A 26,487-nucleotide genomic window follows, 5' to 3' on the forward strand; every position below is an offset into this window, starting at 1 on the left:
TCGTCTCTCCCGAGTGGGGTCCATCTATACTGGGTCTCGGTTGCATTTCAAGTATACCCCCATCCACAACTTGGTCCTTCTTTTTTTTTTTTTCTTTTCCTTTTTTGTTTATATAAACTCGGGTCACCACCTCGTCTTCTTCCATCCTCATCAACTATCCCCTTCAACAACATCAGCCTGACCTCCACAGCAACACATATCGGCCAACACTTGGCTACCACCTACCAGGTAATATATCTCCCCGTTTTGTTCTTCTGTCGTGCCGCTCAAACTAACCGTCGTCAAGGTCACAACTTCACTCGAGCACAAAAAATGTGCGACTTCACCAAAAACTACTACATCTACACCGGCTGCATGGACCCGGGGGTACACTTCTTCCGTACCTCGGTCGACGGGAGCCGCCAACGCTCGTGTCCCAGAGGCCCTCACGAGCGCTACATCATGCAGCCCGGACAGTGCCCTCTCTGCTACGGTTGAAAAACCATCAGCCTCCTCTTCGACCAATGTCCTTTTTTCCTGGACTTGCCGGAAAACCCTCACCTTGTACACCACCACACCCCGACAAACGATGCCAAACCCTGATGAATGAATGACCAGCTTTTTCTTGTATTTTTGTTCGGGCGGGAGGGGGAGGCGAAAGGCGTTTTTCTTTTTTTCCTTTTTTTTTTTCTCGAGTCATCATCATCATCATCATCATCATCATCATCATCAGCGGCCTCGTCTTTTTCTTTTACTAGCATTCTTTCTTTTCGGGAGCGGAAACCAAAATACCCCTTTCAGTCATTACCAATCTTTGTAATTCATTTTTTTTTCTGCGGCCAATCAGGCGGGGGAGAAGAATACACCAAACGAATCCGAGGATACCACCAACACCACCACCACCACCAGAATACAACGCCTATGCAGGAAGACAACCAACCGGGACGGAGAGGACGGTAGGAGGTGGTGAGGGAGAATCCAGCGCTAGAGCTGCGCCGAATGTTGGATTGGGGGAAAGAGGTCAGGGACAATGGAGAGAGAAGGAAGGGGTGGGGGGGGGGGGGGCGGGCGGATACCGGTCTGCTTCGGAGGGGGGAGACCTCAAAGTGGGGAACGGAGGGAAGGCTTTTGGTCTCTCGGTGGGGGGTCTGCAACTTCCTCCGTGGCCTGATGGCATATGTTGATGGGAGAACAGTTGTGGTTGGTTGACAGGACCCATACCAAATTTGTGGCCACCCCATTTTCGAGAAAGAGGAAGGCAGGGCTTGGTGTCTGTATCTACCATGTAGCTGATGTGTGTGTGTGTTGTGTCAAGTGTGCATTATCTAGCAATTATACACCCCCCTCTCTCTTCTAACCGTTACCTTGGCTGTTCATCATCATCATATCAGATATCAGGTGTGACAAAGATGGTGGAAGGCATAACGGCACTGAGGACAAGAGTAGGGAGAGAAAGGAGCGCTGCTGATGTTATTGTCGTAACAATATGACCGTCATCCGTTCCCAACCAGTCCATCCATCCAAGATTTTGCACACACAAAACGTGGCTTACCACGTCTCGGAGCCCCGTGCGGTTAGCCCAGCCGGTGATGGTGGTGTGGCATGGCTGGTGAAGTGAGACTATCTTCTGATCCCAGATAAACCGCGAGAATAAATGAGACAAACTTCGGCGTAAGGCTATCGCCGCCTCCTGGGGGAGGTCCAAGAGAGATCAAGACAATCATGGGGGGCATCTCCGGTCGGGGACCGTCGTCGATGATGTGTCGAAAGGAAAGTACTGGATGGTGACTAGCTTTCTCGGTAAGATCCTCGGAAGCGGAGGGGGGGAAATCAGAGCGAGACCAACCAGCATCACCACGGCCACCCTCCCAGCCCTCTAGCCAGTGCGCGGATGGATGGGCGGCCATGCATGCATGTCTCTCCTTACGCTAACACTGATCATCAGGTTGTTTTTCTTCAACAGCAAGGAGAAACGCGCTTGGGTCCTGCCGAGCGAGGCCTCTTATTGCATATCTTATGCTTGTCTAGACCCAAAGGCTGCAGGCGTGTGCGCGAAGGGGGTTAGATGGGGGTGTGATGGTGGTGTGGAGATGAGGAGGGCTTGTCCTTCCTGTTTGTGCTCACTGCCTTCAGATAAGGAGGGGAGAAGGTATATATGATGGATAGTTTAGTCTGAATTGGTCACAACATATAGACGACTAGGAAAGGCGAGACGAAGGACTGCCATTGCAGCTTGTCCTGCCCTTCACCAACTCCTAGCTCGTCAGGCTGGCTGGGGCTGGTGTCATCATCAGTACCAACTTGGCTTGCTGACTTCTAATATCGCGAAAGATTCTGCCTATTCACGGTATGGTCAGCAGCTCACGTCGTAGTCCAGTCGGATTCCACCGAGAACCTGGACGCTCCCCACCTATCAACATCGTTGGGATGGCGGTATGTGACATCCAACTCATGCAGAGAAACTATATGACTTGACAAACAAGAAACCGGAACGAAGGGTGGCGTGGTCCAGCGGCTGCCGTGAGACGATAAGCAGCTTACAAGGGGGGTGGGTGAGGGGGCAAAGCTACTCCGCTCGACGGCGACCGAGATGGCAGCTGTGAGGGGGGGAGGAAGGGGGGGGGGGTGAAAGAGTAGAGAAGAGAGGGGGGGATCCATGACTGGTGATACCATGATGCGTTGGCAACACTATCTTGTTCTCGGAGGGCGGCGGCAGCAGCGATATCGACTCTATGGAGGCCTGAAGAGGCGACCAGAAGGGAGTATAGCAGCGCTCCGATATAGCCTGCTGCCCAGTACCCACGTTCCCCTCACAACGGACTCATTCTTGAGCTCTTGTTCCCCTCATCATAACGATACCAGCTGCCATAGAGGCCACTTAACTCTGCCAAGCTGACCTGGAATATTAAGCATGATTTGGTTCCACCAAGCAAGCGTGGTAACTCGTTAAAGAGCAAAGCATCCTGCTCATCTCCTCCCACAAACATGTTGAGTGAGTGGCTGATTTAATGACTAACAGAAACGTTCCTTGTATCGGAGCCAACTGATTTGAGGCAAGCAGAGAGCGGTATCCGTTTTCGTCCCTCTCTTTCGGTACATGTAATGGCGCAATTCTGTCGATCTTTCGAGGAAACAAGCGGGATTTTCGCGTGAGGAAAGATGTATCTTGAAACGAAGTCAAGGGCAAGATGGGAGTGACCTGAGTTGGTGTAGCTCTTCTGACCAGCTGTCAACTGTCTCGGCACAACAGCCAGCCCTCCACCTAGCACTGTGGTTGATAGTGATGCATTGTGTGCCAGCACCCCTTCCACAACGATCTCTTCACGGGTGGCTGCATGTAAGGAATTTGGGCGAGAGTATTGCGCCCTTGGCATCACTGCACATCGCCGTGACTTAAGGTTCCCCCCAGAGTTATCTTGCCCACTTGCTGCGTCTAGTGGCTGTGATCTTCCCACACCATGACGAGAAATCGCAGCCACTTTGATAGAGAGCAGTCAATGCGTTAAACTTGGAATCGATACAGTGGACATGCCAGAACTTGACAGGCCAACACGATGCTGGCACGAGATATCTCTCGCATGTCTGGTAGGCAGAGCCTACCACGTTGAGACAGGAGGTAAGCAGGGACCGATGTCCACGACTGGGGGAGACGTCCTTGGTTGATCCGCCATTCAACAGTTGGTGACAAAGCTGAGGATCAAAAGCTGGGATATGGGACTGTACAAGGGCTCAATGAACTGGAAACCAGGCTCGAGCTCCAAGACAGCCCTTGTGGGTGTGGTGAACTCGTGGCAGATTAGCGAGGTGCCGCTTGCTCTCCCGATGGGTGTGTATTCTGGGACACGGGACATAGGGGTGATCGGGTTGAGATCAGATGTATCGCCCTGCCCGTAGTACTGGCTAGACGCCTGGCTGGCGGCAAGAGAGTGTTTGACGACTGGAGCCAATTTGGTCCTCAGAACCATACCCAAAGGATCTGTGGTACCCTTGACGTCGTAGATAGGATTGGGGCCCAGAGCGCGGAGAGACAACTGTCGAGCTGACCTGACCTTTGATGGACACACCCCTGTAGACTCCCTTGTGTCTGACTGCCGCAAAAATGTTCAGTTTCAGGCGCCCAGGACGTATCTGATGAAGCATTTGCATTCTGTTTCCAGCGGGGAGTGCACTATGCATAAATCTCGTTTGAGGGCACTGACCCTCACCTGTGTGAGAAACGGCTGTGAGGGAGGTCGATCAGTGAACCAAGCAAGCACTCCTGTCCAAATCGGGATAGCCACACAGACCTTCTGTCGTCGGTCCGGGCCCTCGGGTTGATCTTGGCATAGAACCGGATGAACAAGCGCCAACAATCCACCCCATGTCTTCAGATTTCAGTTCCTGAACCACAGTATTGTCTGTGTCGCTAGAGCAGTGGCGCAAGTCATTCTTGACCAGAGAGGTGTTGATATGGTGTTGATGTGGTGTTGATGTGGTGTTGATGTGGTGATGTTGCCGCCGGGGAATGCGTCAAGACAGACAAGCGATTCCCAGCAAGGCATCGGTACCACTGCCGACCACAACAATCAGATGTCATTGTGTACACCACTTGTAGAGTCCTCACTGGAGATGATGTTGTAGGTGACAAGGTAGCCGGGGCGCTGAGATAAACGGAGAGCAAAACCGCATCTTCTCCCCGATTGAAAAGACGGGAGTGAGTTTTGCTTGCGGAGGTGTTGTTTCGGGATGCAGGGGGGTGCTTGTTTTGCATGTCTGCGGAAGGAAGCCACCGAACGCCCAGCACACTGTGCCCGTGGAAAACGATGCGGATGACACGCCGTCCAGCTAGATTGCTCCCACCAGATTCCCCGCAACCGGGTCCTTCCATACGTATGGCTTAATGGCACTTTTCATCATGCAGATGAATCCCAAGACGGTGTGCAGTTTACACAACAAAGTTATGCGATCTTATGTGTCCACATATGAAAGCCACTCGGCTTTATATACAGGAATTTGTAGTCTAATCGTCGAACGACAGACAGTTAGCAATGAAGACACGCTTTAACCGCTCAGAGCTCTGTTGGAGAACGTTACCATGACCATCTCGAAGATAACTTTTGGCGCCACCATAACTCATCAAGGAAATTATGTGGTTGGTGCCAAAAAAGAAAGGTGAAGGATCCTCGGGGAGGACAGACGCGTGAAGTTGGGACATTGCTGTCTGTGGGTTCACGGGAGTTAAAAAGATCCGATCTGATGACGCCTCCTCAGCTCAAGAAAATCCATGAGTGAAGTGTGTTAAACATCAGGCCAGGCGTAGTAGCTCTGGGAAGGAATACCGCAGGATGGTAGGCAGTGGTTCACATGAACTTTCCAGCTGTGAACTGAACACGTGAGGTTTGATGGTGGCTTGGAAGCATTGACGATATGAAGTTAGCTGGAAAAGACAATCGCATACTATGATGGGAGTATTGTGTATGGTCTGTTCCAGAGGACGCGCGCACGAGAGAGGCACATCTCGAACAACTGGCTGACGAAGAATTGGAGATGGGAGGTTGCCTGTCAGCGGCTACAGGTCGTTCCGCAGAACGCGACCCTGGCTTGGCACCGGGTTCCTGAGCCCCACACCCCGCAATGCCAAGCTGTCAGCCAGCCACAGGATCCACCAGTGGTTCTGAGCTTCAGCCTCATCAAACGGACCAATCCCAGCCCTGCAGTCCAAACCTTCAGGCAACCAACCAACCGTGACTTCAATATCGACATTTCTGGCATGTTTGTTGAGTGAGTGAAGACGACCAACCTCTTCTTCTATCTACTCTCTGGAAACGATGAGTGCCGCGTTTCTGGATAAGTTTATTCCAGCAGGATGCATTGTCCTTCAAGAAAGACTGCGTCCGGTGTGTCCGAAGGAACTCCAGGTCCAGGATGAATGGCTTCACTTCCGCTCAACTGCAACCGACGATAACCCTGAGGATCATAGCTATCTCGAATCGCTGTCACGAGACACATTGATCACTTCAATAATAGGACTGTCGAAAGTGACAATAGACTGCCGGCGTCTGCTTCGCTATGGCTGGATTCACCTGACCTACAACCACGGCTGTGGTGTTGTTCGAGTTTACGTGCTACCTGACGACGTGGACAACGTGACCATCCCAAGGGCTAGCTCCATCTTGAAGAAAGATCGACAAAGTTTGCTAAGTCAGTTGGACTATTCGACGGCAACCTGGCATGGACGGCCTACTTGTTTCTTTGTCCCAACCACCACCCATCCTCCCATGTTTGAGACCGCAGCGTCAAATGCAGAACTGTACCCACCGAACCAGGAACAGTGCCTTCTCGGGATCTTCAGTAGGATTCCACCCCCAGATCCAAGGCCTGAACAAGTCGAAGATGCCGATGTTTACGACGCTATGTGCTCCCTCCTCGACAGCGATGTTCCCGGCCTGAGGACTACCCTCTATCCATATCAACGACGATCTGCTGCCCTAATGCTTCAGCGGGAGACACGATCACAACCAGTATTGGACCCACGACTGGTCAAAGTTGTCGATCAGTTTGGAAAGTCTTGGTACTACGATGCAGTGACTGGCTCCGCCTATCGTGGGCCACGGTACTATGACCGCCCACTTGGAGGAATCCTTGCTGAAGAGATGGGCTCTGGGAAAACACTGATATGTCTGTCTCTCATTCTTGCTACCAAACATATCCCGACCCGAACGCCAGAAATCTTTCACTCAGAGGCGTCGCCGGTTCGACCAACAGTGGGCAGCATGATGGATATGGCTGCAGCTTGCATCACAAAACATTCTATTCCCTGGAAACACCTCCTTGGGAGTGACTCATCAAGCGGGCTTCAGTTTGCAACCTGTTCTGCTGCTGTTAGACGGAACCCAGGATTCTACCAACTCCCTCCCCAGGGTGGACCTCGGTCAGTACGCCAAAGGGGTTCGACCGATACCTCCATGCGGAAAATCTTCCACAGCAGTGTGTCGCTTGTTCTTGTTCCTCTCAATCTATTACAACAATGGAGGCAAGAAATAGCCAAACACACCGTGGGACTTCGGGTCATTGTGTGGTCTTCTAGCGAGAATCAACCTTTGCCCTCTCTTGAAGAGGTACTGGACAGCGACATTCTGCTGCTGTCCACCACGCAGTTTGAGAACTTGCGGAAGACGGAAAAAGCGGCTTCTGCGCTCAGTATTTTAAAACAGGTGCATTTCAAGCGTTGTATAGTTGATGAAGGTCACACACTGGGTGGCGCGACAAACTTCAACAAGCGAAACATGCAGCTCATCATCGACGAGCTGCAAATTACAGCAAAATGGATTGCTACGGGCACGCCTTCGAAGGGACTGTATGGTCTTGATGCTTCTTCTGACACAGCCAACGGGAGCCGGGATCAATCTCTCGAGAAGATCGACCTGGAGCGGATTGGTTCATTGGCGACGTTTTACTTGAAGATGCGACCTTGGGCGAACCAGTCGTCCGAGACCGGCGATACACCTGCTCAATGGGCTCATTATGTTACTGCGCGCTGGCCGGGTTTGATTGCCACAGTGAACAACTGCCTCAAGACTACGCTTGATTCGTTGATAATTCGGCATCCGTTATATGAGCTTGGGAATATCCTTCCGGTGGTTGACAAGAAGGTTGTATTTTTGGAGGGCTCTTATCAGGACAGGCTGACACTCAACCTGTTCTCCATGATGATCATCTTCAACGCCGTGCAGTCAGAGAGAACTGATCAGGATTACTTCTTTCACCCCCGACAGCGAAAGGCTCTATTGGAGCTTGTTGGCAACTTGAGACAGGCAAGTTTCTTTGGCGGCTCATTCTTCTCGCCGGCGCAAATCAGCAAGTCGATAGAGACCGCAGAGGAGTTTTTGAAGGAAGGCAAAGTACAGGTCAGTGCCGAGGATCGTGCTTTGCTTGGTGAGGCTATCAGCTTTGGTAGATTGGCACTCGGAAACACCATCAAGGAATGCGCAAATCGGTTTCGGGACCTCCCCATTTATGTTCAGGACTTTCCGTTTGCTGCAGGTCGAGAGTGGTCCCTCGATGACGAGGAGGGTGATCCAGTCTGTACGGCTTCTGGAATAATACTAGAGCTACAAAGGTTTCTTCAGCCATTGTTGGATGCACCGACAGCTCTCCAGATGATGTTTGCGAATGGACGTCTGGCACTGCGTGGCCAGGAAGGAAGGACAAAGTTGATCGAAGCTCAGACCCCAGCCACTTCGACACCGAACAAAGTACTTGCTGGCAATACGGAACTTGGCCAAGATAGCAGTAGCCCCGTCAAACGGCGCGCTACAATATTGGGGAGAAACGTCCAGATGCAGCAAGCGCCTTCACTTCCAACAGCAGAGGTCAAGGGGACAGGAATTGCTGCACCGCTTGCGAAGACTCGGCTCATCTCAACCGCTTCCGCAAAACTGTCATACCTCATCGACCAGGTGATCAAGTACCAAGAGCATGAACAAATCATCATTTTCTACGAGAATGACAATGTGGCTTACTATCTCGCAGGCGTTCTGGAAATTGTAGGTCTGCCAACACTCGTCAAACTAAGAGGCGTTCTACTGACCCAAATACCCATCACAGCTTCAAGTACAACACCTCATTTACGCGAGAGGTTTGAGTCCACAACGACGCGCAGACTATGTTGCAACATTTAACCAAAGCTCCAAGTTCAGAGTCTTGCTCATGGACATCACCCAAGCAGCTTTCGGTCTGGACATGAAGTCCGCTTCCAGAATTTACTTCATCAATCCGGTTCTTAACCCGCAAGTCGAGGCCCAAGCCATTGGTCGAGCACGACGTATCAGCCAGCAGAAACCCGTCACAGTCGAAACGTTGGTTCTCAAAGACAGTGTGGAGGAAGTTATTGTTCGACGCCGCAAAGAGATGACACAAGCAGAGCAAAGAAAGTGCAAGTCTATTCTAGACGACAAGCCCATTTATGAATGGATCCTGAATGCCAAGATCTCTCCATTGCCGGGAGGTGATGACCAGCCGATCGGAGGACCGGATCAAATGGCGAGGCTGCAAGAGCCGCAGTTCTTGTTCGGGAGAGGTTCCGGGAGGGAACTGAACCACCCTGATGAAGACATTGTCAAGGCAGATGATGCTGTGGTGCCAAAGAAGATGGATGCCCCGATCTATAACGGGGTCAATGGGGGTCTGAAGAGAAAGATGATGCCGGTCCAGCCGGCGACGGTTTTTGAGACTTCCAACGGCGTTGAGCGGCCGAAGAAGAAAGTTCGGGTGGCATTTGTCGGGCTGGACGGTGGTGAAAAGACTTGATCTCTCAGCTGCCTGCTTCATGTTTTCGCGTTGCTGCCATCTCTGTGAGCCGCAGGACTCACTTCGTCTAGACGAACCTGGGTCTGTCAAAGAGCCGAAAAAGGCTTTCCAGGTTCTTTCCAATAAAGCTCAGGCCTAGTAGCTAAGCTAAAAAGCCACACATGGGCCAGTACAGCGGCTAGCCGTCCAATCAACACATAATCAGCAGCGCCTCTGAGGCATCATGCACCGTGGCTAAGCAATATGCGCCAACAAAGAGCGAGGTCAGAGAATCATCAGTTCCGCTATGTTGATGGGATTAAAGGGACATCTTGGTATGGGCAGGGCTGAACTTTTTTCAGCCTAGTTCGTGGAGCACACCCCCCAACTTGGAGAGGCATCATGCGGTCTTGGATTGGGAGTCACCGCGGCACGACACCAAACCTATGACTTCGGCATTCAGAAGAAACTTACTTCTCGTGCAACCCCTCGGGCATCGTTCCACTGGGGCGAGGGAGCTTCCGTTTTGAGATTTGTCAGGTGGACCAAAGACTTGTAAGACTACAGAACCAATGGAACACAACCCCAGGTTTTTCGCTGCGCAAATGTTATGACACTCGAGGTATACACAAAGCCCCACGAGATGGAGGTGCAGAGTACCATCTCAGGTGTGCATTCATTCCCGTCCCTGACACCGTCAGGTCCCGTCACCGCTTCTGGGGTTGCAGTTGATGATGATGGTTGTGGTCTACCCCAGTTGCATGTGCGCGGGAACGATATGTATCTTCCCTGCGGGCCAGGCCGGTGGCGATTCACAGTAGCCATCAGAGTCACCCAGTTGCTGAGAGATAGGCGTTTACGCCATTTGCTCGTGAGCACCTCCAGATTGCCCATGTTTAGGTTCAGCCTTTCAGCCACAACCAAGTTGCCCATCCATCCCGTCACCGCTGTCGCTTTGTCGCCAAGTTAGTTAAAGATCGCAGAATTGGGCCCCTAGATCGACACATGCATTAGTGTAGTGAATACGAAGTGTGTGTGGGTGCCTGCCGAGTCTCGAGTCTTCCCCAACCTCTTGTTTGTTGCGCGCAAACAGAATTTCCCGTTACAATTTGTAAATTTGTTTTTCTTTGGGCCTGTCGAAAAGGTCCCAAACCTGATTCTTGTGCATCCACGTTTTCGTGGTGGACCCCACCATCAAGCCCATTCACCAGCCCCTCCTTTGGTGGGTGGATTGGTTTGATGGTGAGAGCCACGTTTGGGAAGGCTTCGCAACTGGCACGGATGCCGTTGCTTCAGGTAGAGTTTCTTCAGGAATCTGAAGAAGGGCTAGAAATAGCTATGCTATTCGAAACAAGTCAACAAACAACCTTAAAAACCCCCCTGGCGAGTTCCCGGACACCAAGCTCGATCTGGCGGGTTCGAGTGGAGACCCCCCGTACAGCGCATCGCAAACCATCCCATCTCACCGTGCAGTAGCACTTGCTTGCATCGCGGCGCTAGACACAACAGACAACACAGGGCCCTATTGTCATCTCATCACCACATCCACTGACAGCAGCATTGCGGCGACACAAGGGGCAAAGAAGCAGCCAAGTTGAATTCAGCCGCCCCAGGGTCGGGGTGCTGCAAGTGTGGGTAGTGCCTACCAACCACACGCCCCCCCTCCCCCCCCCCCCTAATACCGGGCATACCCCATTATCCAAGATCGGGGCAGGAGCATAAGGCTCATGATGACCCCGCCGGTCCAGTAACGCAGCAAGAATGAGATGCATGTGGACTGTGGACAGATTGTTTCGCATCGCGTGGTGTGCGTGGGAACCAAGCAATCAACACCTCCTTCGCGAGCCGAGCCAGCAAGCAAGGACACAAGCGAGGACAAGCATCCCAGGCAAGGTCGGTATTTGGTTTTTATGAAACCGTATTCCCACTACCTTTCTTCTCACGCTCCTTTTGTGGTTCCAAAGGGTTTGTGTCCTCCCTTGTCCCTCCAACGACCCGGATATTTTAATCGAGATCGTACAACGGGAAAAGAGAAAACTGCCGACGCTTCCATGGTGGTGGTGCAAAAGCCGCGCATGACAACAGAAACTCGGTACCTTATCCATTCACATTCGACGACCCGGCGACACAAGAAGCTGGACTTGACTCGCCTGCCTGCCTACCTGACTGACTGACTGACTGGCTGACCGGCTGACACCCACGCGACCGAGCCATTGCGCAAACCAGGCACAAAAACCGTCTCTGATTCATCATCATTATTCTAACCCACCTGTTGGATGCATGAACGGCTCCGGTGACTGACCGACATTGTTGAAGAGGCGGGTAAGGTGGGAAGAAAGTTTGGAGACAACACGAAAAAGGAGGGGCGGGAAAGAAGCGGGGTGGTGGATTTTGTGGAAGAAGCAGGAAACATCTTCAAGTCGGGATATAATATTCCTCGGCCGTCGACCTCTCTTCTTTGCGCGCGCGCGCTTCGATCTTTGATGCCAGCCTGGGGCGCGATATACGAAACACGAAACTGCGGCTGAATAGGATCGGGTTCTCTCTCTCTCTTTCTTTGTTGGGCCCGGACCGGCAACTCTGTGTTGTGGCGTTTAGCCCGTGTGCATATCCAACGGTCCGATCAAGAGTGCGAATAGGGGGACAATAAGGTACTGACCAACATTATCGAGACCGACGATTTCAACAACAGGGCAAACCCATGATACGCCCACGACACTCGTTTGAGTTCCAATCTCATAATCGTTGCCAATATGAACGGCAATGATACACCAAAATCACGACCGCGGTCATCGTCGATATCTTCGATAAAATCTTGGTCGCCGTTCAAGAAAAGACGCAATAGTGAAAGCGAGGCTCCGGTTATCGTTCAGGATGTCGAAAAGAAACCCAGTGCCGGGACAGGTAGCCGCAGGAGCTCTTTTTCCCTTTCCCGGAGCTCCTTTTCGCTGTCCCGAAGCAATACTGCCGAAAAGACCATAGTCACAACGACCATGGCGAAGCGACAAGAGCTGGCCGAGCTTTCGAAGACGCTGACGAATTCATATGGGTTTTCGACGCCCGAGACCAAGACCGGGAATGGGAGTGCACGTCCTGAGATGGCAGCGGGTACCAGCGCGGGCGCTGCAGCTGCTAAGAATAACAACCGCAGGCCAGGAACTTCTCGGTGAGTGCGGTTTTCTTCTTGCTCTTGTTTTCTGTCGCTTTCAGCCCATCAGCTTCCATTTCGTATCAGCTGGTCATTATCTACCCCCTACGCAAAGTTGCAATCGATATCACTCAGCGATGTGGCGTCTGGTGGACGTTGTGGAACATGCAATCGTTTTATGGAAGAACAATAGGGAAAACCTCCGTTGGGCATGGTGTCATCATTCCTCTCGGCACTCGGAAGCCCCCTGTCGCTGGGCCTGGGGGCTAGTGCCCCACGCTGGACTTCCAGGTTTGGGCGAAACCCCCAAGCCGGCAGGTCGGCAGCCTACTTCAAAGTATTTTTTACATTCTTTGTTGCTCTTTGCATGTTTCACAAGCCCATTGAGCCTTGCATGTTCTATTGGCTTTTTTGCTCGGTTTGCTGTCAAGGCTGGCTTGGTGACACACCCCCTTTTCATCTGCTATCCAGCGATTCGAGCACTGATGCCGCAGCAGCGCAGCGTGTGAACGCTTCCGCGTGCAATTTCCACCATCTGGCTAGTGGCGCCATGTCGAGCCTCTGAGTGCCCAGACACAATCCCACCCCAAAAGTTCAAAGCGGTTAGCGCTTGGCAGGGTCCTCAGCAAGCGCTGAAGCTGACCGTCTTTCCCGACTTCTCGATTCGGAATGCAGCGCTCTTGGTTTCTTGGTTCTTGGTTCTTGGAGCCTTGGATGTGGTGGTGATGGTGGGATGGATTTGGAAGCACATGCAGGAACCGCTGGGCCATCAAAGCCGCGCTTCTCCTCTTTGTACCCACAGACAGCCAGACAGGTGTTGGATCTGTTGATCCCACGCTTCTCTTGTTTCTTTCTTTGACCGTTCCCAACGCCTGTCATATCCTTATTTGTCCGAGATCTGCATGGTTATCCTTCCCAAGTGTTCATTTAAACGCGCGACTTGGCCCACCACCAGCCTTGCCTATGACCTTCTTGGCTGATTTCCCCTTTCTTCGCTTGTACTTTCGTTGAATATTATAAGAGATCATTGTTGTGCCGATTATTAACTCCTGTAGACCTCCGCCTTCCTTTTACAACAGACCCTACAATCAGCGAATCGTTTCGATTACGCCCGTCTCCTCCCAGCGGCCCTTCCACCGGTCTTTTCACAGCTCCCCGGACATTCTCACGCAGGCGGATAAGTCGGATAAGAGGGACAGAAGAGACAAGGAGGACAAGCCAGAGGATGATGATATTCGACTGAAACCACCTGCTCCGCGAGTCAAGCCAACAGTGGTAAACACGCCTTTACCACCTGTTTCTCAGCCCAAGCAGTCTGATATTCGTCCGATGACGACAGCCGCCCCGATATCGCCAAGTCGACCGTGGGCAGGAGGGATGCCCTTGGCGATGTATCCGCCAAACGATCAGGAGTTCGTTCTGAGGACGCAGAGAGCAAGTGCAAGGATACAAGAAATTACCAATGGAAACGGGAAGCCCGAGGTCGGGGCCTGTATTAGCGGCTCGCCCACGGATGGCGTACCCACGACCCACAAACCGACAGTCCAGCTTGGTGGCAACACCAGCTCAGCTTTGAATGGTACGGCGGAACGATCGGGGTGGTATGATCGACCAAGACGCCTGTCCAACAACAGCGAGGCCAGCAGCACGGTAGCCAGCAGTGCTTTTTTTGACGGTGAGAGTTTTGATGGACGGATACGTACCATGTCGATGAGCAGCAGTCATACGAGCGTCGATTCTTATCCGATAGGAGGTCCACAGTCACCAGCAGCTCAGCCAAGATGGCAGACACCGTCAAACACGCCGCTCATCATGGGAGCTGGAAACGCTGTGGGGCCATGCTCACAGTCCTACCCGTGGCAAAAACCAGCACCAATCAAGCAGTATCGAAAAAAGGCACAGGGAGAGCTATTTGCGGCATTGCCGGGCGAAGTGTTGGAGCTGATGCTGGAAGAGTTGCGCAAGCTGCATCTTGGCCAGGGCCGGAATAGTTGTGCTACTTGCTGGATGCGCGATTGCTGCTCGGTTGCCCTCAGCGCTCGCAAGTGTCTCAAGTATGCTCGGGAGGCCTTGTATGGGCACATTCACATTGTGGGACATGAGGGCCCGGCCATTAAGAAGCGGACAAAGACGACGTACGGGTCGAGACTGATCTTGCTGAGGCGGACTCTGAGGTCAAACGCCCAGATTGCGGTGATTGTTCGGTCGCTGAAGCCACCTGCATTGCCTCAGGGGGTTGGGTTGACAGAGTACAATGATTTGGTTGCGTCGGTGATCATGGCATGTCCCAGCCTGGAGCGGCTTATTGGATATTACCCGACGTTCAACCACTCTTTCCAAAGGATATTCCAGGCACTCTCCACGCGGCCCAAGCTGAAGGAGATGAGCTGGATTTTGGAACCGTCACCGTCACAACAACAGCAGCGGTCACGACCGGGCGGTCCAAATAGCCATTGGGGCCCGGTAGATCTCACACGGCAGGAAGCCCAGGGATTCTTGGATTTCAACATGAATTGGAAACACCTCACCACACTGGTAGTTCACTGCCATCTCGGTGCCACGCTCAGCCCACCCAACCTCCTAGACCGCACCGTTAGATGTCTTCCAGCCCTCCAGAATCTGTATCTCTCTCACCTGCCACACTCAGCGTTCGATGACAGTTCTCTTCTGGCCCTCCCTCCACTGAAGACACTATCGTTGGCTCATTGCACAGGCGTAACCACCAACGGCCTTTCTGCCCTTGCAACTCGACGCAACAGCAATTCCCTCCACACGCTCACCCTCATTCACTTGAACATCGAATCTCTCCCCGCCATCGCTCGACTATTCTCGTATCTTTACTGCCTCGAAACCTTCAACATTGTTCAGACAATCGCCCCTGCGATACCACCAGACGAGTTCATCATGCTCTTTCCGTATCTCGCGTGCCGAACCCTCAAACGACTGCACTGGGACATTCCATACCTACCAACACAGTCCACACCCTCGGATACCATCCTCGCAAAGTCCATCAGCGCAGGGGGCTTCCCCGCCCTCCGCTACCTCTGCGCGCCGAACGACCCGGAAGGGATCTTCCAGGCTGTCTGCCAGCCGAGAGAAAAGGTCGATTTGCCAGGTGACCGCTTCCGCGGACGAGCCCACAGTTACGGGCACGCACACGCCAACAGCACTTCCTCTCGCCGTCCCAGCTCGTCCCAAGCCTGGCAGGGTTTTGGCTCGGGCCACCACCGCAACTCGTCCACTGCCTCGTCGCAGCGGTCCGGCAGCGCGCTGGGGTTCTGGGGGAGCAGCAACCGGTCTCGAAGCGGGAGCCGGTCGGGCAGCAGAAGTGGAAACACCCCACCGCCGGTCAGCCCGCTCTTCCCGCCGCCGGATGCGCTGGATATGATGGCGCGGGATAATAGCGATTTGCACCAGGCGAGGATGGCGGCGCAGGCGAGGATCGACCAGGCGAAGAAGTATCCGAGGTTTTTCATTCAGGTTTTTGACGAGGGGGGCACCATGAGGGAGAAGTATGGAGTCGGGGCGTTTGTCGGGACGGTGGGGAGCAAGGTTAGGTATGTGCTGACTCCGAATGAGGGGTTGGGACAGACGGACGAGGGAGGGGGGTTGGTGACGGTGGAGGATATGATTAGGGATGATGGGGGGGAAGCGTTGGTTTTGGGGGGAGGGGAGGGGGATGGGAGAAGCAAGAAGAAGAAGGGTGCTGGGATTGGGGAACGGGAGGAGGGGGAGAAGAGGACTAGGGAGGGATGTACGGGACGGTGGAATACGTATTCGGGCATGGTGGTTGATAAGAAGGACAAGGAACGGTGGTGGCATCAGGAGCGGGGGAGGTGGAGGCAGACGGTCCCTTCTTGAGGAGAGAGAACCATGTTGTATATTGAGCATATTTTTGGACGAGTTGATGATCATGTTGGAAATGCTTTGGCAGATTATCTGGGGTACAAGGTACAAAGTAGGTAGCCAGTTTTTAATCATGAAGCGATGACATACAAGCACATACGTAAAGACTGTACGATGTAGTCAAAATAAGAATATCTCCGGCAACTCAACATCGGTTTAGAGCAATTTCCCTATCGGGCGATCGTGAAGGATGGTTGGGGTGTCATTAACGTTGCTGGGTTAGGGTTGTTACCTTCTGTCGGGATCTGCCGGCTTTGAGCGACAGGGGTAGCTTATCAAACCGGCGGGGATCGGTGGTAGCGCCGACGTCATTTTTCTTTGGCTGGGAGCCGCAGCGGATCTCGGGTTTTTTCCATCATTTCACTAACATCTTGAGCATAACTATCAACAATTACGCGCTTTTAAACACTAGGCTATTCATCTTTGCGAACCTGCACCCTGGACTTACCGATTTAAATCCTCAGAAAAAAACGCACAAACGTCAGAATGCTGTCCTCGCTTGTGTCGTCCTCGCGGCGCGCGGCATCACAAATGTGTGCCTCTTGTCAAAGAGAGGCGAAGAACTCACTGAGATCGAGAGCAGCCTTTTCCAGCCTGTCTGTAACCCCCAGAGAAAGATGCCAAACATCAATGTCAGGGAGTACACCCAGGATATCACTCCTCCAGCCCCGACAACAGCGGTGGTCCTCCTCCTCCTCCTCCTCCTCCTCCTCTTCTTCTTCTTCTTCTTCACCATCAGAACCAACACCAGCCTCAAAAGACGGGAGCAAGAAGAGGAAAACCCCCCCATTCTACGCCCTCTTCCCCCAGACCCTCCCCCTCGGCCCACCTCCCTCGGGACCCTTCCACATCCCCCTCCGCACCCTCCGCAACGAGTTCCTCAAGCTCCAAGCCCTCTCCCACCCAGACTTTGCCCACTCCTCCGCGTCCGCCAGTGCCAAATCCGCCGCGACGACCAACTCTGCCATTATCAACACGGCCTACAAAACGCTATCCAACCCTCTCTTGCGCGCGCAGTATCTCTTGCATGAGCTGTACGATGTCGACTTGGCGGGTGATGAGGCGGGGACGCATGCGGAGCCTGACCCGGAGCTGTTGATGACTGTTTTGGAGAGTAGGGAGATCATTGAGGAGGCGGACACGGAGCAGGATTTGGAGGAGCTGAGGGAGGAGAATGAGAAGAGGATTGAGGAGGCGGAGAGGGGGTTGGAGGAGGCTTTCAAGGTGGAGGATGTGGAACGGGCGAAGGAGGAGGCGGTGAGGTTGAGGTACTGGATGAATATTAGGGAGGGGATGGATAATTGGGAGAGGGGGAAGGGGGTGGTCTTGCAGCATTGAGGGGCGGGTTAGAGATGGGAAAGAGTAAGGGAGGCTCTGCGGTGCAATCAATGGCACTTGCGAGTCTGGTGAAGGTGAAAGAAAAGGGGAAACCTGATGGGAAGGGACATGAGGCTTGTGTGTGTTTGCCAAAGAGCAGCGTATGCGTATATGTAGGAGATTATTTCGCAAAATGTTGGGAAGACGTGCCGCAGGACTGCCATGTTGAAGCAAGAGTTCAAGTTCACGGGGGGTGCGGTCACTTCGAATTTATTTGTGCGGTTAGAGAGTCGGAAAAATCGTACGATCTTGACGTAGGCCGCCAGTGCCAACCAGTAGGTAGGCACATCTGACAGCTGCATCACTTACACGCGCTGATAGAGGTCTGCTGAGGACGTGGCTGATCAGAAACCCTCAAACAGGCTCTCGACATCAAAGTGCATCACTCGACCAACCCATAGCCGAGAGTAATCGTTGATAATTCGTGTACACCAATCTGAATACATGTGCCGTAATGCACCCCAGATATGCATAGATAAGGATGCATGATTCCCCCTTACTACCACCCGCGCTACCACTCTTCCGTTCGTCCTATCATTCATTGCATACTAGCATCAGAGCCGTCTCTCGGTGATCCTCGGTATTCAAGTGACCCAAACCACCGGTATCTTCATCAGATTAGGCAGGGATGAGACGGTCCAATCGGAGGATTTTATCTTGGACCGCATGGGAGGGAGCCAAAAGCTTGGGTACAAGGCGAGTTGCTTCATTCATTCTCAGGTATCTAATTACATACAAAAAAAAATTAAATATTGTGTTTTGTCTCGTCATCATAATTATCATCCTCCAATCAACACGCCCTTCAGGGGAGGGCAAGAGCCTCCTGGAGGGCAGCCAGCGCGCCAAAGAGCTCGTTGTCATGATATTTTCTGGTGGTAATCTGCAAGTTGATAGGGGCGTTCTCAAAGTCACCCTTGGCCCACAGTTCCCGGGTGTGCTTGTCTTGCTCGCTCAGAGGAGTGGCGTCCTCGGGAGCGTAGTCCTCGGCACCCTTCTTGAGCGCCTTGATGGGGGTGGGGAAGACAACACCGGGGTAGTCGAGGTAGTTCCACAGGGCGGTGTAGTTCCAGTAGAAAGCAGTCTCGTGCTCACAAGCCGGGCCAACAAAAACGGGAGAGATGACCACATCGACATCCTGCGCGTTCCAGTCCGCGACGAACTTCTGGCGGTAGACATCACGGGCAACACGGTACTCGAGCACCTTGGAGACGGGGAGCTCTTCCTCGCTCACGGCGTCCTTCAGGATCCACTCCGTCAGATGGAACATTGGCTCGCCCGTGGCAGCAAGGTGAGCTCTGACGGCGTTGCCACCGTCGGGCCAATAAGCCTTGCGGATGTTGACCATGGCCTCGGCCGCTTGGTAAGGGACGAAGGACTTGACCTCGAACTTGCCAGGGAACTTGGTCTCTAGCTGCTCCTTGGCCCAGGCAAGAGCCCGCTTGACAGGAGGCTGAGGGATGATGGCACCGTCATTCCACATGATGCCGACCTTGAGAGGAGTGGTTTTGGGAGCGGTGGCAGTGCCGGTCCACGGGATAGGGATGAGTGCTGGGTCCTCAACGTGCGGGTTCGAGGCTTTGACGACGGAGCAGAAGAGATCCATATCCCTCAAAGAATGGCCCATGGGGCCAGTAGAGCAGAGCACCGTCAGCTCGGCAGCGAAACCACCAACAAGGAAGTCCTTGGTAGGGAGATAGTACGATGTCGACTTGTAGCCATAGATACCGCAGAATCCAGCCGGCCCGCGAATCGAACCGCCAATATCGGTACCGATACCAAGAATGGAGCCGCGAATGGCCAACAGGGCCGCCTCACCACCGGTAGATCCACCAGCCGACAGATCAATGTTGTGAGGGTTGAGGGTGCGACCAAGAGGAGAGACGGTCTCAAGGTGCATGATGCCCTGGGGCTGGTTGGTCTTGCAGTAAAAGACGGCACCTGCAGCGCGAAGGATGGCCACCATTTGGCAGTCATAGTCATCAATGTGGCGCGTGTCGAGGAAACCAACGGCTGTGTAGTGACCCTTAATGGGCATGTGCTCCTTCAGACTGATAGGAACACCATGAAGAGGACCAACGGTCTTGCCGGTCTTCTCCAGATGCTCGTCAAGGGCCTTCGCCCTCTCGAGGGCCTCGCCTTGGAAGTACTCTACCAAGCAGCCGGTGAGCTGGTGGGCGATGGCAGCACGCTTGGTGAAGGCGGTGGCGACAGCCACGGCGCTGAACTTCTTGGAAGCGATGGCAGCGGCCAAGGCAGTGGCATCGTAGTTTTCGGTAATGTCGATTTCCTCGGCAGTCAGGATACCGCACTCTCTTGGTACGGAGGTGACGTCCCGTGGAGGGTTGTCAATCAGTGACTGGGGTAGGTAGTACTCGTCAGGAATGCTGGCCTCGAGCTCGGAAAGATACTTCTGGCGCAGAGCCTCGTACTCAGGGGTTCCTTGAGGCAAGGGTACCCGCTGAACAACAGGAAGCGGTCTGGAAGACATGTTGATAAATGACAAGGGGTAGATCGTTGAGTAGATAGGGTTGAAAGATGATGAGATGAGTTGAACTGGTGATTGGAAGCCAGGTGCGAACGGGCCTTCGACATTTATCGACCTGGGAACTGCTGTATTACTCTTGGGAAATCTGTCCTCTGGATACCGAACCCGGTGATACCATCGTGATACTTGACACAACACGCGTTGTTGATGAAACTTGGATATCTCGTTCAGTTGGCTTATCGTGAGGGGGTATCAACCAGATAGGCACGGTGGAGAGCTGGGCTGGAGCTGTCCCGATACCAGCTGTCCGAAAGCCAGTCGAGGGGACGATGATGATCCCCTCCCGAGATATGCAAGCACGGCTGATGCTGGTTGGTTCCCTTCCAGTCGGGATCGTGGTGTGTAGTTCACTGCCAAGAGCTACCGGTGGTTTAGTTCCATGATCCTGCTGGAGAAGCCGACATATCTGATAAGAGGGAGATGTCTCGGAATTTAAGTGGAGATCTGGGGAATCCTCACATGCCCTGGATTGTAAGCCACTAAAACGTAGAATGATTGTCAACTTACACATCTTCACCAAAAAAAAAATAGGCTTTGAAAGATAGGTAATAGATGTCAGAGGATAGTAAGAACGCCTATTATCCATCTCCGAGCTTCATTAATTATCTTTTGACGTGTACTGAAGATACGGTCCTCCGTTGACTTACTTTTGCAGTGCCAGTTATTTTGTTCCTAGCGTGCCTCGTTATCCGATAACAGCGGAGAATAACTAAGCTTCCAAGACGTGTCTAAGTGGTCAGCATGGTTGACAGCAGGATCCTAGCGGTAGTCCTGGAGGTCTGTGTAGCTGTCAGTGTCTGACAAGTGCTGAGATAACGGCGAGTGGTTCCCATGTCTCTTCCAAAGAAGGTAACATAAATGCAGTTTATAAATACATTACGTCTTGTCCCCAATGAAGATTGTGATTCTCCAGTCAACGCCCGCTCATCCACCTCGACACACACCTCAGGATGGCTACTCAGCATACGGCCGTGGTGCCCGGCACCGTCCACCTCGTCGATGTTTCCGGCGCGGCGCCTGCCGGCGCAAAGATGCGGGACGGAATCCAGCTTGTTCCCCGTCCTAGCGATGATCCCGAGGACCCTCTCAACTGGAGCAGAGGCCGAAAGATGTTGGCTCTCGCCATGGTTGTGGTCTACACCTTCGGCACTGGACTTCCTATGACCCTCCAATACTCGATTCTCGCCGACATCACCGCGGATACCGGCATCTCCACTGCAACACTTGTCGAGGGTACCGGTTACGCTTTCTTGCTGCTTGGTTTCGGCTGCTTGTTCTGGCAGCCCATTGCCTTGACATATGGCCGCCGCGGTGTTTATCTCGTTTCGACCCTTGCTACCGTGCCCTTGATGGTTTGGACAGCCTATTCCAAGTCGGGCGGCGAATGGTTCGCTCATCGTATCATCCTTGGGTTCTTCTGTGCACCTATCGAGGCCTTACCCGAGGTCAGCATTCCCGACGTCTTTTTTGCCCATGAGCGCGGTGCCATGATGGGCGTGTACGTCTTTTCGCTCTTCGGCTCCAACTTCCTGGCTCCCTTGATTGGCGGCTGGTTCAACGAGGCGTATGGATGGAAGTGGACCATGTACTTTGGTGCCATCTTCGCTGCCGTGGCCTTCATCATCATGTTTTTCTTCATGGAGGAGACCATGTATTTCCGCCAGGGTTTGGAGGGTCTGGAGGATGAGCAGGATGAGATTGCTGCTGCTGCTACCACCACCGATGCCGGAGAGAAGGGAGAGAAGAGCAGCAGCTCGAGCCAGACCGTCAGCGAAGCTCCTGCTGCCATCTACGTCAAGCCCACCCTCGCCCAGAAACTCGCGTGGTTCCGCAAGATGGACGGCCGACCAACCTACCAACACATGCTCAAGACCATGTATATGCCCTTCATTTACCTTTACCAATTCCCCATCGTCCTCTGGGCCGGTTTCATCTACGGCATCAACCTCTGCTGGTACCAAGTCCTTAACGGAACTGCCAGCCCTGTTCTCGCCAACGCTCCCTACAACTGGTCTTCCGGTCTTGTCGGCACCATCTACACCGGTCCCATCGTCGGCGCGGCCATTGGCTGCTACTGGGCTGGTTCCATTGCCGATAAGTTCACCTTGTGGCTTGCCCGCCGGAACAACGGCGTCCGTGAGCCCGAGCACCGTCTCTGGCCCCTTCTTGTGACGGCTGTCTTGGGAGCCATCGGCCTTATCATGTGGGGTGTTGGTGCCCAGCATCACGCTCACTGGGCAATTTTGGCCGTCGGTCTCGGTATTCTGACTGCCAGTGTCGTAGCTGGTGGCTCGGTTGCTCTCTCATACAACATTGACTGCTACAAGGATATCTCGGGCGACACCACCACCGCTGTTATCCTGGTCCGCAACCTGATGGGTTTCGCCATTGCCTATGGAATCACGCCCTGGTATACCAACATGGGTCTCCAAAACTGCTTCATCATGGCTGGCTTCCTTGCCTTGGGCTGCACTCTCACCTTTTTGTTCATGACATGGAAGGGCAAGGATCTCCGTAGAGCTTCTGCCGAGCGGTATTGGAAGTATGCCGCCGAGAGCTCTTCTGCCCATTAATTGTTACGGGGGTTGATGGGTGGGCGGAAGCCCTAATGTTGGATCTGATGAAGATGAATACCTGATAATACATAGAATATGAGTATGAGTAGTGAGTCTTTGTTTCTCATCAAGCTTGCTCACCAAAGCAGCGGCGGGTGGAAAGTCTCAGACGATAATGATAGATAAAATGAATACAAAATACCAAGGGAATCTTCTTCTCAGACAAGATTCCCCTTTGCGTGACGTGGCTGTGTTGTATGTAAATTGGAAAACGGAAGCCACCTTCCTTTTCCATTGGTGGACCCAAATGCGCATGACAAACCCCACTCCCAGGGTTTGACAGCTCTGGGCTTGGCGTTTCCCCACAACCCCGCCCAACCCCACTCAAGCGGCCCGAGGCTGCACACTCCAGCACACAGCTTCCAGTCCCCCCACTGTCGGGCTGGCTGAGCTTCAACTTCCATCCATACAACGCTCTCAGCCTTGCTGTCACCAACCAATTTCAGGTCCGATTCATCACAGCCAGTTTATCATACCCAACATTTCGACCTCGTCATAAGCCCCAAACCCAAGTAACTTCGTCATTCCAGCTACCCAATTCGACCTCCGAACATGGTTTCGCCCAAGGTCCAAGAGGCCCTCGCAAAGGCCCAAGAGAACCCCGTCATCGGTTACAAAACCCTCCTCAACAGCCTCGACGACCTCTCCCCCCCAGAAGCCCGCAGCACCGACCTCAAAGCCATCACTGACGACCTATTCGCCGCCTCCCACGGCGTCGTCACCACCAAAGCCGTCCTTAGCGACCTCATCAACGTCCTCAAAAACTCCCAGAACCACGAGTCCTGGATCGACGTCGGCACCCACATCGTCCGCGCCATCTCCTCCACCCCGTCCCTCTCCTCCTCTCTTGTCGACCAAGCCTCGGCCCTCCGCGAGCTCATCGCCACCGCCCACGAAACCAACGAGGACTTCCTCGCCGCCGCCAAGATCCTCGCCGAGATCCCCCTCGACTCCTCCCAGCGCCGCGTGTCAGACCGAGAGAAGGCCAAAATATGGATCAGAATTGTCAGGAACCACCTGGAGGAAGATGACAGCACTACCGCTGAGACATACCTCAACAAGCTCAAGAACGTGATGCACAAGGTTGGAGACACGGATCCGGAGATGATGCTCCACTTCAAGCTGAGCGCCGCTCGGATTCAGGATTCCAACAGGCAGTTCCTGCAGGCGGCATCGAGTTACCACGACATCAGCTTCTCGCCTTCGATTGCTGAGGAGGAGAGGCTGCACACGCTCAGCATGGCGATCAAGTGCGCGGTCTTGGCGCCGGCTGGTCCGTTGAGGAGCAGGGCGTTGGGCAGGCTTCACAAGGATGAGAGGTCAGCGGGGCTGGAGGAGTATGGGATTCTGGAAAAGATGTTCTTTGATAGGCTGCTGTCGAGTGACGAGGTGGAAAAGTTTGCGCAGTCGTTGGCGCCGCATCAGCTGGCCAAGACGTCGGACGGGTCGACGGTGTTGGCCAGGGCTGTGGTGGAGCACAACCTGTTGAGTGCTGGGCGGTTGTACACGGATATCGGGTTTGACGAGTTGGGGCTGTTGCTGGGATTGGATGGGGACAAGGCTGAGGAGACAACGGCAAAGATGATTGAGCAAGGGCGGTTGACTGGGTCTATCGATCAGATTGATCGGATCATCTACTTTGAAATGGGTGAGGCGTCTGGTGAGTATGGTAGCGGGCACACAACAGCACAGGTCGGAAAGGAGATCCGGCGGTGGGACAGCAACGTGCAGGCCTTGGCCGAAGATGTCGAGCGTGTGACAGACCTCCTGCAGGCAGAGTTTCCAGATTTTGTGGCCACTCAGATCGCCGTATGAAAGGGGGGATACAATGTCAGAAGAAGCGCATCTGTTTATAACAAGCGAGCCGCATCGTCCCGCTGTTTGGGACATGTAGCCGGTTGAATTGTGTACTGACATGCCCTGTCTGTGGGCAAAATGTCTAGATCATAGATGAATAATGAAGAATTCGAATATAAAACAAATATTTACTTACCCCCGAGATACCTATCCAACCGTTGCCGTAACTCGAGATACGCCGATGCCAAACCTGTTCTCTTGAGACTAGAAAGCCAAACGCTGTCCGCCACTACCATGTATAACCAGAAATAGAAATCCAAAAAAAAACAAAAAAAAAAAAAAAAAAAAAGCAGGCGCCTAGTCCAGATCGGTTCGCCGAACCACAACATAGCCCCCGTCGAGGCTCTCTGGGTTGCCGGTCTCCTCCTCGAAGAGCTTGTCATCGTTCTTGAATATCCGCCGTCTCTTTGCGGGAGGAAGATCCGCCACCCTCTGCTTAACCAGTAAGCTCACCAAGGCCATGCCCACTTTGTTACCAATCAGGTCATAGCCTTCTGGGGTGAAATGGATTTGGTCATCCCTGTAAGTCTTCCTGTCTGTCGAGGACATCTTCGTCAAGCTGATAGCATCGTGGAGATCGTATACGTGCCTGCGCTAAGTCAGCTAGGTAAGACAACAAAAAGTGGTAGACAATTGAACCCACAAGTTAGGCTTCTTGTAACCCATGATCAGCTCGTTGAGCACTTTCCTATCCGCATCGCCCCTCATCTTGAATTTGCTGTCGCCCACCACATCGGGGACTGTTAGGGCCAGGACTTTACATCCACGTCGAAGCGGTATATCCCAGACCTCAGTCAACTTCTTGAAGATTTCCTGCGGTGGTACTCTAAACGCGATGTCGCTTGATACTTCGTCAGCGGACCTCATCAACCAGTCTATCAAAGGGACGTAGACATACTTTGTGCCTCCCAAAACAATCACCCAGTCAAACGGAGGCTTATCGTCCTTTTTAGCAGGCGGGACTATATCTCAACCTTGGGTGTTAGCTGTGTGTTCCAGTCCATCCATTTTGGCAATTGTGAAGCATTGACGAAAGAGCAACTAACAGCACTCCTGCATCCTCGTCAGGAACCCATTCCTGACCATATCCCCGCACTTCCCCCGCTCGACGGTGGTTATTTCGTAGTCGGGAAAGGCCATCGCCAGCATCTGGTCCATCTTGAAATGGTACGGGTGGTAGGCGGAGCCTAGGTAGGAATAGCCTGCTGTAAGACTGTCCCCAAAGCAGAGGATGCGCAGCTTCTGGCGGGCTGCCATCTTTGCAAGGGCTTTGGAGATGCGATGGCCCAGGTTTGTTTTCGGAAGGAGGCAGTAGCGATATCAAGAGACACGTGTTCGAGGGGTTGTGAGGTGGTGGAAGTGGAAGCTGATGCTTGATTGATGGCTCGGATCTCGGGGGCAGAATGCGGCGGAGGGAGAACTGACGGGGTGATGATGACGCGGGGATGCGCCTCCTTCGTTGGCTATCCAGCTAGCTTGTTGAGCGCTTCGTTGAAACTGTCGAAAGGATATTCCAGAGGCAAGTTTATGATCACAGTTTGATGCACCGTAAAAAGAACAATGTTTGATGATACGCGCAAGGTTGCAAGTTCCAGGTTGTTGATGGCTGTTCATGTGGTCCATGGTCTGCTGCCGTTGGGAAGGGTGGGGGCGGGGAGCTAGCTGAGGTGTCGGCCTCGCGCTAACAGCGGAACCCCTGCCCAGCGAAGTGGGCCTATCTGCTCACCAAGCACCAAGGTCCCATTTTCATGGCAATTCAAATGATCTCGATGTTTCTGAGCCTTATTTCTCGG

At 53.2% G+C, this 26,487-nt stretch overlaps 10 protein-coding genes across 10 annotated transcripts; 6 read left to right on the forward strand and 4 right to left on the reverse strand.

The window, feature by feature from the left end:
* Nucleotides 1-312: 312 nt before the first annotated feature.
* Nucleotides 313-477, forward strand: QC762_118110 (uncharacterized protein; the record flags this gene model as incomplete). Its single annotated transcript, XM_062886247.1, has 1 exon — nt 313-477. The coding sequence occupies one exon, from the start codon at nt 313-315 to the stop codon at nt 475-477; it is 165 nt and encodes a 54-aa protein (XP_062749312.1).
* A 5,231-nt stretch (nt 478-5,708) lies between these two features.
* QC762_118120 (uncharacterized protein) lies at nt 5,709-9,611 on the forward strand. The gene is made up of 2 exons (XM_062886248.1): nt 5,709-8,504; nt 8,566-9,611. Exons 1-2 carry the CDS (start codon nt 5,787-5,789, stop codon nt 9,265-9,267), a joined length of 3,420 nt encoding a protein of 1,139 aa, XP_062749313.1. The 5' UTR covers nt 5,709-5,786; the 3' UTR covers nt 9,268-9,611.
* A 4,112-nt stretch (nt 9,612-13,723) lies between these two features.
* On the forward strand, nt 13,724-16,255 carry QC762_118130 (uncharacterized protein; the record flags this gene model as incomplete). Its single annotated transcript, XM_062886249.1, has 1 exon — nt 13,724-16,255. One exon carries the CDS (start codon nt 13,724-13,726, stop codon nt 16,253-16,255), a length of 2,532 nt encoding a protein of 843 aa, XP_062749314.1.
* A 531-nt stretch (nt 16,256-16,786) lies between these two features.
* On the forward strand, nt 16,787-17,638 carry QC762_118140 (uncharacterized protein; the record flags this gene model as incomplete). Its single annotated transcript, XM_062886250.1, has 1 exon — nt 16,787-17,638. One exon carries the CDS (start codon nt 16,787-16,789, stop codon nt 17,636-17,638), a length of 852 nt encoding a protein of 283 aa, XP_062749315.1.
* An 841-nt stretch (nt 17,639-18,479) lies between these two features.
* On the reverse strand, nt 18,480-20,165 carry QC762_118150 (uncharacterized protein; the record flags this gene model as incomplete). The annotated part of the gene is made up of 1 exon (XM_062886251.1): nt 18,480-20,165. One exon carries the CDS (start codon nt 20,163-20,165, stop codon nt 18,480-18,482), a length of 1,686 nt encoding a protein of 561 aa, XP_062749316.1.
* A 512-nt stretch (nt 20,166-20,677) lies between these two features.
* QC762_0018100 (uncharacterized protein) lies at nt 20,678-22,447 on the reverse strand (the record flags this gene model as incomplete). Its single annotated transcript, XM_062883049.1, has 3 exons — nt 20,678-20,701; nt 21,167-21,628; nt 22,118-22,447. The coding sequence occupies 3 exons, from the start codon at nt 22,445-22,447 to the stop codon at nt 20,678-20,680; spliced, it is 816 nt and encodes a 271-aa protein (XP_062749317.1).
* QC762_0018110 (uncharacterized protein) lies at nt 21,173-22,795 on the forward strand (the record flags this gene model as incomplete). The annotated part of the gene is made up of 1 exon (XM_062883050.1): nt 21,173-22,795. The coding sequence occupies one exon, from the start codon at nt 21,173-21,175 to the stop codon at nt 22,793-22,795; it is 1,623 nt and encodes a 540-aa protein (XP_062749318.1).
* QC762_0018120 (uncharacterized protein) lies at nt 22,710-23,072 on the reverse strand (the record flags this gene model as incomplete). Its single annotated transcript, XM_062883051.1, has 2 exons — nt 22,710-22,856; nt 22,980-23,072. 2 exons carry the CDS (start codon nt 23,070-23,072, stop codon nt 22,710-22,712), a joined length of 240 nt encoding a protein of 79 aa, XP_062749319.1.
* Nucleotides 23,073-23,389: 317 nt separating this feature from the next.
* On the forward strand, nt 23,390-24,652 carry CSN4 (COP9/signalosome complex subunit Csn4; the record flags this gene model as incomplete). Its single annotated transcript, XM_062886252.1, has 1 exon — nt 23,390-24,652. One exon carries the CDS (start codon nt 23,390-23,392, stop codon nt 24,650-24,652), a length of 1,263 nt encoding a protein of 420 aa, XP_062749320.1.
* A 15-nt stretch (nt 24,653-24,667) lies between these two features.
* On the reverse strand, nt 24,668-26,283 carry QC762_118180 (uncharacterized protein). Its single transcript, XM_062886253.1, has 4 exons — nt 26,109-26,283; nt 25,741-26,080; nt 25,338-25,656; nt 24,668-25,283 (listed from the first exon to the last, which is right to left on the reverse strand). Exons 2-4 carry the CDS (start codon nt 25,949-25,951, stop codon nt 24,992-24,994), a joined length of 822 nt encoding a protein of 273 aa, XP_062749321.1. The 5' UTR covers nt 25,952-26,080; nt 26,109-26,283; the 3' UTR covers nt 24,668-24,991.
* Between the last annotated feature and the right edge of the window lie 204 nt (nt 26,284-26,487).

The sequence above is a fragment of the Podospora pseudocomata genome, assembly GCF_035222375.1.
Source record: "Podospora pseudocomata strain CBS 415.72m chromosome 1 map unlocalized CBS415.72m_1, whole genome shotgun sequence".
Taxonomy (NCBI): Eukaryota; Fungi; Ascomycota; class Sordariomycetes; order Sordariales; family Podosporaceae; genus Podospora; species Podospora pseudocomata.

Coding starts and splice junctions, on each gene's coding strand:
- QC762_118120 (XM_062886248.1), top strand. CDS start 5,787: ATGAGTGCCGCGTTTCTGGATAAGTTTATTCCAGCAGGATGCATTGTC. Junction 8,505..8,565: donor TCGCAGGCGTTCTGGAAATT/GTAGGTCTGCCA, acceptor TACCCATCACAG/CTTCAAGTACAACACCTCAT.
- QC762_118180 (XM_062886253.1), bottom strand. CDS start 25,951: ATGGCAGCCCGCCAGAAGCTGCGCATCCTCTGCTTTGGGGACAGTCTT. Junction 25,657..25,740: donor GACGAGGATGCAGGAGTGCT/GTTAGTTGCTCT, acceptor GTTGAGATATAG/TCCCGCCTGCTAAAAAGGAC. Junction 25,284..25,337: donor GGTTACAAGAAGCCTAACTT/GTGGGTTCAATT, acceptor GACTTAGCGCAG/GCACGTATACGATCTCCACG.